Below are 14,037 nucleotides of genomic sequence, written 5' to 3' on the forward strand. Positions count from 1 at the left end.
AACACGGGGACGTGTCCCCCCCTTTTTGCTCGACGTCTCGGAGACTTCAACGCACTGGAGACTTGGGGACTCTGTCTCTCCGTCCTCAGCGGTGCCACCAGATTCCGCCACCTCCACTGAGGATGGGGACATCCTGATATTGACTATTTGCAGATTCAACTATTTATGTTTAATGTTCGATGTTCCAATTCAATGCAATGTTCAAGTATTCACTCTTTTACATCTTTATATCCTATATTGCAATACATATTTTCATAACTAGCATTTTTAAGTACCATATGCATAGATATATTCACACCTCTTGTCCCCCGCCGCTGTCCCCCCACCGTTCCCCCGCCGTCCCCAAATTAAGGCCCCTCTGTTCCCCCGTCCCGGAAACTTGTCCCCCCATTCCGCCATCCCCCCGTCCCCCCGTCCCCCAGGGTGGTGTAACTATCCAATATACCAATCACTGTATACTTTTGCAGACTGCTTCTTTAACAAAGACTAGTTGTCTCACATTTACTATTGATAATAGTGGTGGACTATTTCTGCTCACTGTTTTCACCCATCTAATATTGAGAAACCATGACTCAGATATTATACATATTCTGACTAAAATTGGGAAGTAATTCTTATTGAACACATATTCTAGTGATTGTCTCCACATTTCAGTCGATTTCAACTTGAATGCTGCAAAACTTAATATCGCTGCTGCTAATGTAGCTTCCTTCAAAACACTGGTCAGTCTTACGTTCCATAGTACATTATTGATGACAACAGGGTATATATACTGATATCCCTACACTGTCAAGAGAGTCTACATCAAAGTACTCACTGGTGGAGGTGTTGATGTTCATTATTAATATGACTAATATTTTTATTATTTTTATTATTGATCAATATGTTTAGTTATGACACTCCTTGCATATTACTTGTTGATTAATATTTGAATGCTTATACCTTTCAAAATACGAAGTTTAAATCTTTAATTTGAACTTATTAAGTCGTTTATCTTCAGGGGCATTACAGGCAGCTCCTGTTTTGCTTAGCATGATATCATATGGAATAGTGCTTTTGATTCCCTCTATATGCTTCCATTATGAGATGGAGGTGTTGCTGGCCCACACCTCACAAGCATAAAGAACAACCCGTAAAACTAAAAGTCCAAAAATTGTTTGAGTAGTTTTCCAATTCCAAACCTCTTCCTCTCTCCATCTGTTTTGAAGAGCATAAAATGACTGCCATCCTCCTAAGAAATATCGAACTTCCTCAAGAATACTTTCTTCAAAATAAAACTTATGCTGATATATGTATTGCTTGTGTCCTAAATGTACTCTTAAAGAAAATTGATCTTTTAAAATAATGAAATAATGTTGTACTTATTATGTCTCAGGTTTTATGCTCTCTTGGATCAGCATGCTACAGATGCAATGCCTTCAGTGCTTCCTAGTTTTATTCATAAATTTTTTGTTACTTTTTATTGCAATTGCATTGCCCCTTCAACATCAGTCACATCCTTTGACAATTAATATTGGGGCTCTTCTATCACTAAATTCAACAGTTGGGAGGATCAGCAAGACCGCTTTAGAATTTGCTGTGCAAAGAATTAACCAAGAACAAAATCTATTAAGTGGTACAAAGATGTCTTTGAAGATTATGGACTACAACTGTAATACTTTACAAGGTGTTACTGCAGGTATGTTTTTTTTAGATATTGAATTTGTAGTATCCATGTTTCTCTTTGAATTTGGTTACTGGGCCTTTGAATTGTACTTAGACAATTCTGATTTTAGAACAAGAGGAGTTGTATTAGAAACACTGAATTGATATGACGACCATGTAGCCAAGAACTTAAAAATTTAGTAAGAAAATTCTTGAGATTTGTCTACAGTTTGCAATGAGAAGGGACAATGATGCCATTGCAGCTATAGCAAGTAGATGCTGACTTGATTTGGAGTTTTTGGTTGCTTCAAAATTCTTTATAATTTAACTTTGTGCATATTACTAAATAACTATAAACAACAAGAGCTGTGGTACAACACGAGTCCCTGCCAAATGTAGGATAGAATAATTTGTTGTTTTGCTGTAGCTATACAACTAGCTTATATTTAAATATTACAGTTACAGATACTTTAGTACTAAACCTACATGAATTTGTTCACCAAGATATGTAGGACTAACAGTGATGAAATTTGAGTTGTTTTATTGAGCCTTATTGTTTCTGCATATACCTTTCTCAATTGTAGGTCAAGCTTATTTGTGGCTTTACACTTTTTCTTTTCATTTTGTTAGCCAAATGTTGATTCTCATTTTGTAAATAATAATAAAATTGAAGTGCAATGAAAAATCAATAGATATATCAAGTAATTTTATGATAGACTGCTAGATCCTATTTAAAGGTATAGAGAGCTAAGTATTTATTGTTTAGCTTATTTATTTGTTAATTAGTAGAACATTACAACATTTAAAAACTTGTTTATGATTGTAATTTAATCTACACGAAGAGTGTTTTGAAGAAAAAGTCCAAGATACTCCTCTGTAAGCTATTACTAGTGGGGTTCATTGTGCAAGCAAAGTCTAGATAATCTACTGAAAGTTATGATCAGGGGTCTATAGATCAACAAAAATAATTAAGAGACATGTTATTGCCAATAAGTTACCTAAATGTTGACTTTTTTTATATAGACTATAATAAAGTATCTTGCATAACACAACAAAGACTTATTCATGAAAGATAAATGTATAAATCAAATAAAACATATTTTCTAACGGGAAAAAGCTAAAATAATGACAAACAGCTTTTAAATATTGATTTTATAACTTTTCATTACCAACTCTTTTTAATATCCATTAAAACAATCTTCTGCCAAGAAAAAAGTCACATAGAAAAAAGACTTAATACATATTCTCACTATGGAAAAAAATGATCTCTAATAAAATTTATCAAAAAGTAAGTAATAAATAGTCATCAAATTAAATAATAAAATTAAGTAACTTAATTCGCAATAAATATGTATTTAATATTGATAAAACAACAATATATTAATTTTTTTTTAATGGGTAATAGACTGAAGCCAAGATTAATTATTATTTTTTGTTGTTATTAATTGTTATTATTTGTTGAACTTGAGGAGACTTGAACCCAAGACCTCCAACATAAGAGTTTCACAATTTATTGCTGAGTTGTAGGCTCTTGCCTTAAGAATGCATATATTATATTATTATAAATTAATTTATATTAAATTTAAATACAATTATACATATATTCTAATAAAAACTATTGGTAATGTATATCAAAATGATAGAGAAATAACACATTGTATTTTACTTAAATCAATGAAATTGTAATAATAATAAAAATATTAGAATTAAAAAATTAATTTTAACTATACTTTTTAAAAAGACACTATTATAACAAATAAAAGATTTCATTGCAAATATTAAAGTTATTTAAAAAAAATTATTTATTTTAATTTAGTATTAGAATAAACTTTATATTTTATTATTATTATTTTGATTGTTTATAACTTTGAAAGTATGTTTTGGAACCATCAAATATTATTAGGTGGTTATTAGGCGGTGGTTTGATGTAAAAATTTATTCCCAAAACAAATTTACTGCTTTTTTCAAATAGAAAAATAAAAAACCACAGACAAAAATAAGAGAAGCCTATCAAAAAAATCATAGAATAAGAATTAAATTTAAAAAATAAATCACATGCCTTTTTTTAAAACATTAATTAAGAAAAATATATACATGATGTTATAGTTAAGGCCCTAGTGGTCATCAAACTATCGTGAGCTATGGTTCAGTCTTAATATAAATGCCCAAAAAAGTACTTTACCATGAGATGCAACAGAAAAATGAGTTCTCATTGGTCTAAAATGTCATGTAGTGTATTTTTATGAATGGTTTCCTCTGTGCAATGTGAAGGTAGGTAGTGACATTTTGGAATGGTAGAAAAACAAAAATTCATGTTTCGTATTTGATACAGTTTCTAGAAGACTCCAATTCGGGGCATTGTATATATGCCTTATAACATTTAAAAACATTCTCTTCTACTTATATTTGATTAGTCATTAATTTATTTTTAAAAGAAAAATAATAAAAAAGCCTAGGAAAAATCTGGCTAACCAATAGAAAAAAAAGAAAAAACAGGGAGGAAAATCATTTTGATAGAAATATTAACAAACCATAGTATTGTTACCTGGATATTTTAGTGGGAGAGTTTGTTAAATTAATTTCGGAGATAGAGAGATGGAGAGGGGGAGAGATTAATTCTCCACTATTCAAAAATCCTCTCTCCCCAAACTAAGAGTTTCTCTCTCCTAGTACCAAAATCCTCTCTCCATGTACTACCTCCCTCCACGTACTACCTCTCTCCACGTACTTTCTCTCTCCTTGTACTAAAACTTTTCTCTCTCCACGTACTAAAACTATCTCTCTCTACGTACTCAAACTTTTTTCCCAAATCTTAACCCCAACTTTCATACTCCAACCTTCAAATAACTACTAGCTGGGTGTTAAGTTGAGAGATATAATTTGAAGTTGATTTGTGACAGAAGTTTGGTAACTAGGAATACGTGCCAGTAAAGTTTGGGAAGATGCTGTAAGTAAAAAATTATGAGATGATGGCTTCCCATTGGTCAATCACACTGGTGTATAATGCAAGAGTAAGGTGGAGTAGTAATTTCTACAAGAAGAGAGACATTTGTAAAGACATTGATACAACCCGTGAATTGAAGCACCTAAAATGAAGAATCTTTGGCCCTCATGATGAATGCTTTAATTAAAACTCTAGATGCATATCGAAACGTGGATAAATGGTTTGATCAAGTACCCAATTGATGCTCTTTGAACATCTTAAACTCGATCATTGAGAAAAAGTGAATTGTTGGTGAAGCTCCATAAGTCTTTTGAAGCATGGAATGGGTTGTGGGTAGAGTCTGGATATGTTTGCACTTTATCTTGCCAGTTATACATGGAACTGTTGTTTGACATCGTCAAAGAAAGGCGATGATGTTGAATGAATGACCACTATTCTAGCATAGTGGGTAGAAAATGGAATAAGGACAGATGGTGTTAACCTTTCCAGTCTACATTCCAATTCACGCCTATATGCAAAGCCACTCTTTCCCTTCTATGCATAGCCTAAGTCAAGGAATCATTGACTGCAAGCAATGTGCGATATGATTAGGTGGATGATCTAATTGATTGCAGACATCATCGCACTATGACCGTAAGAATCAAAGACACATAGCGATGGTATTCACCAATCTGTTTGACTGAATGTCTCAAGTGTTGGCTATTCCATTAGAACTTAGAAGCATAGAGGTTTCCACTTAAGTGATTGATCAAATGTCTTGCAACGGTGACTGTCTCTCTGCACGATGAATGCTAGCTCGATGGGAATAATTTTTTTGCACACGGTCTATTTTGCATAATGGTCATTGATGTCCCATCGGCATGCCTTGTCCATCGCATGAGAAAAATGCTGATATGACCATGCACATGAAATTTTTGACATAATATATCTTTGTTATCTTTTCGTTGGTTTATCCTTATCAACGCATACCTTAGAATTGTAAGAATTTGCCTTAGGGAAAAATGACTCCAAGATCAAGAAGCTCAAGAATAAAGCACAATATGGACTAAATGATGTATGATCATAATAACATTATGAGAATGAATTGATTGTACAAGTACACTAGAAGTGCCTGTATATAAAGGCCTCTAGAATGACTAGGAGTTAGAGAAATGATAAGCCTCACAACTAAGCACATGTCCACCAAGAGTGGGTTATCCTCCATTGAGCACAAAAGTTTGTGCGATGATGAGAGGATAAGCTTACATAGGTGTGTCATGTAAAAAGATGTTGTAGACACCGTGTGCTTAATTAGAGTGCGAACAACTGTGTTGTCTACATGACAACACAGTTGATTATGCAAACTCCTGTGTTGTAGACACCATATGCTAAAATGAGTTGCTAACTCCTGTGTTGTCAACAAGATAACTCATATGAGTACGCATACTCCTAGGTGTCTAACTAATAATGCATTTAACCTAAGTAAACTTAAGTAAAGTGTAAATAATAATTAATTATTTACACTAAGACCCCCCCTTAAGTGCAATTTAGGGGAATGCACTTAAGCTCACAAAAGCTATGATGAAAATGCATGATGGGTCTTGGCTACTAGGCGATGTTAGGTACCCATGTACAAATGCAATGTTCTACATACAATGCTATGCAATGCAGTGAAATGAAATCTCTCTGAAAACGGAGAAAGAGGGAAAACCTCCTGGGAAAAACCCTCCCCCAAAAAGAGAGATAAATACAATAAAGAAAAGAAGAGTCATGTGACCCCCTTTGGTGAAAAATCCCGCACCCCCAAGAGATTTTGCAAATGAAGATACTTGACCTTAGTGAAGGGCTTGGTGAAGATGTCGGCAATCTGCTGCTCTATAGGACAATACTGCAATGCAATGACTTGCTCATGAATCAGCTCTCTGATGTAGTGCATATGAACCTCAATGTGTTTTGTCCGTTGATGTTGGACTGGATGTTTTGAGATTTCAATGGCACTCTGATTATCACAATGTATGACTGTGGGTTTAGGTAGATCAAAACCAAACTTCTTCAGAATTTGATGTAACCAAATAGCTTCTGTAGCTACATTGACAGCTCCTCGATACTCAGCCTCATTTGATGAAAGAGCAATAGTGTTTAGTGTTTTACTTTGCCAACAAATAGGGCTGGAACCAAGATGAAACATGTATCATGAAGTAGACTTGCGAGAATCAAGATCCCTTGCATAGTTTGAGTCTGTATAACCCACTAACTGTAGTCCAGTATCAACTGCATAACATATCCCATGTGTATGTGTACCTTGGATATAGTGTAGGATGCATTTGGCTGCCTTCTAGTGAAGCTCATATGGCGCTTGCATGAAGTGAGAAACCATGCCAACTGCAAAGGATATGTCAGGGTGTGTATGTGTCAAGTAGATGAGACTTTCAACCAACTTTCTATAGAAAGTAGTGGAGTGGAACACTTTGCTTCTAACTTAAGACCTGAAAAAAATGGAGTAGATGCAACCTTGTAGTCACTCATGCGAAACCAAGTAAGTAGATCAAGAGCATACTTGGGTTGTGATAATGTGATCCCTGATGAAGACTAATGTATCTCAATACGAAGGAAATAATGACGTAGACCCAAGTCTGTCATCGAAAATTTGTCCTGCAAAGTAGTCTTGACACTTTCAATGATGGATGCTGTACTCCCTGTAATGATCAAGTCATCAACATAAAGTACAAGTAGCAAATGAGAATCATCCCTCTAAAGAATGTAGACATTCGGATCGGAATGACATCTAGTGAACCCTGCTGAGAGAAGGAAAGAATCCATCTTGGCATACCAAGCTCTGGGAGCTTGTTTTAGTCCATAGATAGACTTTTTCAACTTGCAAACCAAGGTAGAATCCTGAATGAATCCATGCGGCTGCTCCATATAAATCTCCTCATGAAGATCAACATTCAAGAATGCACTCTTCACATCCATCTGATGAACAACCCATATCTGAGCTGCTGCTATAGATAGTGTCAAATGAATGGAGTTCATTTTTGCAACTAGAGCAAAGGTCTCAGTGTAGTCAATGCCAGGTACCTGAGAGAAACCTTTTGCAACAAGTCTAGCCTTATGTTTATCAACACTTTCATCTGCTGTAAACTTGGTCCGATAGATCCACTTACATCGAACCAATTTTCTTCCCTTAGGAAGAGAGACTAAGTCCCATGTATCATTTCTCATAAGAGAAATATATTCTTCCTCCATTGCTTTATCCCATTCTGTAATACCTGAAGCTTCTTTGAATGATTATGAATTGGAAGCAACTGCAATATGAGCATGAGGGAGTGAGTTATGTTGTGATCTTGCCCTCCTAGTATCTAAAGGATTCCTTGCCAATGGTCCTGCCGCATCCAATGTGAGCTGAGCCCATTTAGGTATGGTGGAAGAAGATATAGAAGGGATATTCTCAACCTCAGTTGGCTGATGCCTCTGTTTGGGTTGTGGACAAACATCTTCCAAGTCACTGTCATCACTGTCACTCTCATTAATGAAGAAGGAAGAAGGAGGAGTTGAAGAAGTAAAGCTTGGACAACTTTCTTCAAAGTGTACACTCTTCTCATAGAATATGTCATGTGTCTCTAGAGCCATCAACTTGTAGGCTTTATGAGAGTCCACATATCCAACATAGATGCAAGGTTTGCTTTGAGGTTCCAATGCCTTGCATTTCTGTGGAGGTATTCGTGCCCATGCTGGACAACCAAAGACTCTAAAGTGCTTTACAGAAGGTTTCCTGCCAGTCCAAGCTTCAAAAGGAGTTATACCATCCAAAGCTTTATGAGGACTCCTATTCTGGATGTAGTTAGCACAATTCATTGCTTCAACCCAAAAGACTTGATCAAGAGACTTATGTAGTAGCATGCAAGTGGTCATCTCCTTGAGGGTTCTATTCTTCCTTTTGGCAACACCATTCTGCTGTGGAGTGTATGGTATTGAATGCTGAAGGTCAATTCCCTCTTGAGTACAAAAGTATATAAGTCTTGAGTTCACATACTCCCCTCCATTATCTGTTCGAAGGACTTTGATGGCTTTCTTTGATTGCTTTTCTACTTGAGCCTTGAAGCTGAGAAATCTGTCAAACACTTCACTCTTATGAGCATGAAGAGACCCAAGTATAGCGAGAGTAGTCATCAATGAAAGTGAGTGCATAGCGAGACTTTCCAAATGATGGCATTGGAAATGGGCCTGCCACATCACTATGAACCAATTCAAGAACACATTGTGCTCTCCAAGACTTCCCCTTGTCAAACATTTTTTCTGAATGCTTCCCAAGTGTGCAACTTGAACAAACACCTTCTGAAAACTGGACTTGAGGTAGACCATGAAACATGCTCTTGCTACTAAGCTGTTGAAGATACATGTAGTTGAGATGTCCAAATCTCTCATGCCACAGTTTGCTTTCTGTATTTAAATGCATTAACAAGGCTTGTGCATTAGATTTAGGCACAAAGGAAGAGAAAGTGTAAAGCCTTGAATCATGATTAGCTTCACCTATTGCAACCATAGATTCATCCTCGATGCTTTTCACTACCAGTGAATCTGGAAGAAATTCAACCTTATTTCTACCTCCATAGTGAGTGATATTTTAGACTGAAAGAAGGTTGGAGGTAAGATTAGGAACATAGAGAACATCCTTGAATGCTCCACTTTCCATCTCAACTTCACCTTTTCCTTCAACTTCCACTTTAGTATCATCTCCTACAAAGATGTGAGGTACCTTTGAATGCTTCATGGAAGAAAAATCTCTCTTTGAAGCACCCATGTGATGTGTGGCACCTGAGTCAATAATCCATTCTCCCTGACTAACAGTGTTTGTGAGTAACGCTTGCCATTTGCTCTTAGAATTTGAAGATGAAAGCCCCTTCTCCTTATAAGCATTAGGCAATGGAACATTGTGTTTCTTCATGATGTTTTTCAATTCATCAATCTGCTTGTGATAACACTGATGTTCATCATGACCAGTTCTCTTGCAATAGGCACACTTCTTCTTTTCTTGATTATTGTCCCCCTTTTTGTTGGTATTAGGAGAAGACTTGCCTTGTTGTTGATTTTTCTATGTCCCTTTGTTTGTTATCTTTCCACTTCTTCTTTTTGCCCTTTCCTTTGAACTTTCACCAACTGAATTTTTAGAACTCTCATTGTTAGCCACCAATGCCTTAGACTTTGAAGACTTGAGAATCCCCATTGTTATCAACTTAGCTTGTTCATCCTCTAACAGCTGAGCATAATCATCAAAAGTGATTTTCTTATAGGAAGCCCCTAAGGTAGTCTTTGTGGTGTTGAAAGAAGAAACAAATGTGGAGTATTTAGATGGCAGTTTATTATGAATGAGATAAATCAACCTGTCATCTTTAATAGGATTGCCACAATCAGTAAGTATTGTTCTCAACTCATTCACCTTAACGATAAAATCCTGTATAGAATCAAAGCTCTTAGGATCTAGGGAGATAAGCTCATCTTCACTCTTGTAGACATCCTCCTTACTCACTTTTCCATATAGGTTTTTAAGGGCATCCCAAGTTTCCTTGGATGTATTATATTTTATGACCTGATAGAGGATATTGTCATCAACCCCTAACCTAATGAGTCCTAGGGCTTTCCTATTTGTTGTTTCCAAAGCACGAATTTCACTTTCAGATATTTGATCACTTGTTGGTTTAAGAAAAGAACCATCTGTATATTGAGAAACTTCTTCATTCATCAATTTACACCATTTTTTAATTGACCATGTTGGATAGTTATGTCGTGTTAATTTTGGAATCTTAAGATTTCCCATGATGCAAGAAAAGAAAGATAACATCAAAAAAAGATGAACACAACACCAAGAGACACCCCCCATTTCACTTAATAAACCCCCCCCCCCCCCCCCCCCAAATGAATGATTTTGGCACTTTATACTTAGTGCGTTTACAATAGCCACTTGCCAATATAGGCCTTAGTGGACTTTTGATTTTGCTGTTTACAACCTCCTCTTGGAGTTAAAATCTTGTACTAAGCACTGTAGCTCAATTTTGAAGCTTGATCAAAGCAATACAATGCAAAATAAGACCTATTTTTGAAAGTGGTATTTCTGTCTACACAAGCCTATAATATGATTGTAGATCTGGAAAGTAGACAAAAAATTATTTACTTAAAAAAAAAAAGGAACCTGAAAATTTGTCTAGATGAGTCCGTACGAAGCATTTGAAGTTGCAAAATGCAGGATTGGACAAGTACAGTTGCCAAAAACTGAAATTTTTGACAAATCTGCACACCAAAACCAGAAAATAATTGCACCACTGAAAAATTCAGGAAATTCTAGCTAAAAAAAAAAAAAATTGCACCTGATTTGGAGTCCGGATGACAGAGATATGACCTCTCGATGTTGGACTCTCAAATCAAAACTGCATATGAAGAGGGGTTTGTGCAAGAAAACACTAGGTTAAATTTGATGTCCAAATGGCTGTCACGACAATGCAATTTGGCTTGCTGGTGACGGTCAAACGATCGTGAAATTTAAGACAGTGTACGGATGACGTAAGTGAAAAAAGACCCGTCTGGATGACGTGGCAGTCCGTACGAATGACGTGTCGGATCTGAATGGTACAAACTGCTTACTGTGCTGTACGATGGTGCTGATGCAGATTTGACTTGGAGGGTGACTTGTTTGGCCGACGACGTGGATCTGAGTCAACGTCTGCGTGGCAGATCATATTGCTGATCGAGTGTACGGAGCTCTGATGATGGTGTGGTCAAAGTTTGATGAGTTGGCGCCTGACGTGTTATCATGTGGCGCTATTGTGTCTCAGGTGGGAGCAATGGTCAATGTCAATTGAAGGACGGCGGCTGCTGTAGGAAGCCAACGGTGATGAGTGACACCGGTGGTAGTTGGGCGTCGGCAGGGGTTTAAAAACTCGGTGGGTGGTGTGGGATTAATCCCACATGTACCCGATTTGTGCTTGCCAAGGCGTTTAAAAACACTAGGTTGCAGAGGTTAAATCGGCTTGAAGTTGCTGTGGTTGGTTTGGATGTAACCGCCAGTTGAATATGTCATTGATAATGAAATGCGGTGCCGATTGTCGGTATGTTGTGTGGTCGGCTAGTATGAGGAATACGTTGCCGGTTGGAGGGAATATTTCAGAGAATGTTCGGTTAGCCTGCAAAAAAAAATCCTATTCTATAGGCTTGATGGCCAAAATTTTTTCAAAAAAATAATCCGAAAATTGCAGAGATGGAAATTAAAATATGCAGATCCAAAAAATAAATTCAAAGATCTAAAAGATCATACCAAATTCGCAAATCAGGCCTTCGGGTGCCGGTTTGCAATAAAACTTTGCCTCAAATTTGACTATGGCCTAGGGTAGGCAAATTTATAGTCAATTCATTGAATTGACGCTTCGGATGCAATGGTGAGGTCCCTTTTGGTTCTAGACGCTCCTAATAGATGCAGATTCTCCGAATTTGAATCGGTGGCCCTCTATGAGGTAAAGTAAACATGGTCTCTAATGGTTGTGAAATGATGCTCCTATGGCTTTGATACCATGTAAGAATTTGCCTTAGGGAAAAATGACACCAAGATCAAGAAGCTCAAGAACAAAGCACAATATGGACCAAATGATGTATGATCATAATAACAATATGAGAATGAATTGATTGTACAAGTACACTAGAAGTGCTTGTAAATAAAGGCCTCTAGAATGACTAGGAGTTAGAGAAATGATAAGCCTCACAACTAAGCACATGTCCACCAAGAGTGGATTATCCTCCATTGAGCACAAAAGTTTGTGCTATGATGAGAGGATAAACTTACCTAGGTGTGTCATGTAAAAAGATGTTGTAGACACCATGTGCTTAATTAGAGTGTGAACAATTGTGTTGTTTACATGACAACTCAGTTGATAATGCAAACTCCTGTGTTGTAGACACCATATGCTAAAATGAGTTGCTAACTCCTGTGTTGTCATCAAGAAAACTCATATGAGTACGCATACTCCTAGGTGCCTAACTAATAATGCATTTAACCTAAGTAAACTTAAGTGTAAATAATAATTAATTATTTACACTAACAAGAATATCTGCGAGCATGAACAAAATCAAAGCCTCATACCTATCCCTTGGCATTATGTGGCATCAGATAATTAGTAATCGACGTTGGAATGAGCTTGATGTTCTTAATGGTTGAGAATTTCACAAGGCATAGACTAGGCATGTGAGTTGTTTGAATAAGCATCTTCATTCTCGTGATCTGTGGCATCTAGGATTGTGGAAGTTGCTGAGTAACGTGTAGCTTCATATTCCCAAATTATGCCCTCAGCTACCATTCCTATTTTCATAAACATAGCAAATTTGGAAGTATCTAAGAAGACCTTGATATGTTTAACCAAATGCTCGTACCACCCATGCCAATAAGCAAATGTTGCTTTCAGACCGTATGTTTAAAAGATTAGGATAAGACTTACAATACATCAAGTCATTGAAAGATTCATAAAGACCAGACATTCATTGAAAGGGCTCCATGTCTTAGAAGGATATAATTAAATTCACGTCTTATCTCTAGCTCAAGCACATGGAGAGCAATGACAATTACGAACTAGATGAAGTACGGGAGTTGTTCGAAATATTTGAAATGATATTTTAACTAAGGAAAATGCAACTGGCAGATGTAAGACCCAAGCCATCAAGTGTGAGCAGTAGGTTTTTAAGAATGGTGAACAACAAAAGCAATAGCAGGTGCAGGGCCCAAGTGATAATGGTTTTGTCAAACATAGACAAGAACATGAATTGTTTGACGTAAGCCTTCTGCATTCTCACATCCTCAACTCGAGTTATGTTGAATTAAAAGTTTGCATAAAGATAAAAACTTTGAAAAGCATGAAGGAAAAGTTTGACATGATACTTAAGGTGAATTTGTGTGCTTTGAAGCCAATAGTCTGAAAATACGAAGTCGGATGAACATCGATAAAGGAATTTGGTAAGCAATACTATGAGGCACAAATTCCAAGGCAAAGAGCCTCCTGTCATATTAACAAGCACGCTTCCCGAGATATCAAATACAAAAATAGGACATATAGAAATTGCAGACTTTTGGAAGATGATGAGCAGAGAAGGTAGATCACCTCTAGCACAACAAACATTGGAAAGTGGTCTAGCCCATGCAGGAGGACATCCAATTGCAGTTCAGTGTGCAAAACTAGTTTTGACATGTGTCAAGGCGTATGATCGAAATTCCAAGGACATCAAGACCTCAGGGGGTAATATCGTGGCGAGGCTAGATCTGGTGTCCATTTCCATCACATTCAGATTACCAATAAGAGAAGAATTCACAAAAATCTCTAAAGAAGGTGCTCAAGGATACTTCAATTAGAATAAGAAAACATGTTTGAATGTTATTGCTAAGAGTTGGCTGGATCAACCTAGAAGAGGACAGTCACAGTTACCAAGAGTGCTGCGTA

At 36.6% G+C, this 14,037-nt stretch overlaps 1 protein-coding gene across 3 annotated transcripts in view; it reads left to right on the top strand.

Moving 5' to 3' along the window:
• Positions 1-14,037, top strand: part of LOC149573009 (glutamate receptor 3.3-like) — a 145,735-nt gene that overhangs the window by 56,534 nt on the left and 75,164 nt on the right. Inside the window, exon 2 of one of the 3 annotated variants that reach the window (XM_089814148.1) lies at positions 1,376-1,678. The exons of 1 other annotated variant lie outside the window; for it this stretch is intronic. In XM_089814148.1, the coding sequence (XP_089670274.1) occupies positions 1,376-1,678 (303 nt within the window). The remainder of the gene's footprint in view (positions 1-1,375; positions 1,679-14,037) is intronic. One more of the 3 variants, XM_089814149.1, reaches the window with a different exon arrangement.

The sequence above is a fragment of the Cupressus sempervirens genome, chromosome 2 (assembly GCF_028749045.1).
Source record: "Cupressus sempervirens isolate cs-2001-9-10 chromosome 2, ASM2874904v1, whole genome shotgun sequence".
Lineage (NCBI taxonomy): Eukaryota > Viridiplantae > Streptophyta > Pinopsida > Cupressales > Cupressaceae > Cupressus > Cupressus sempervirens.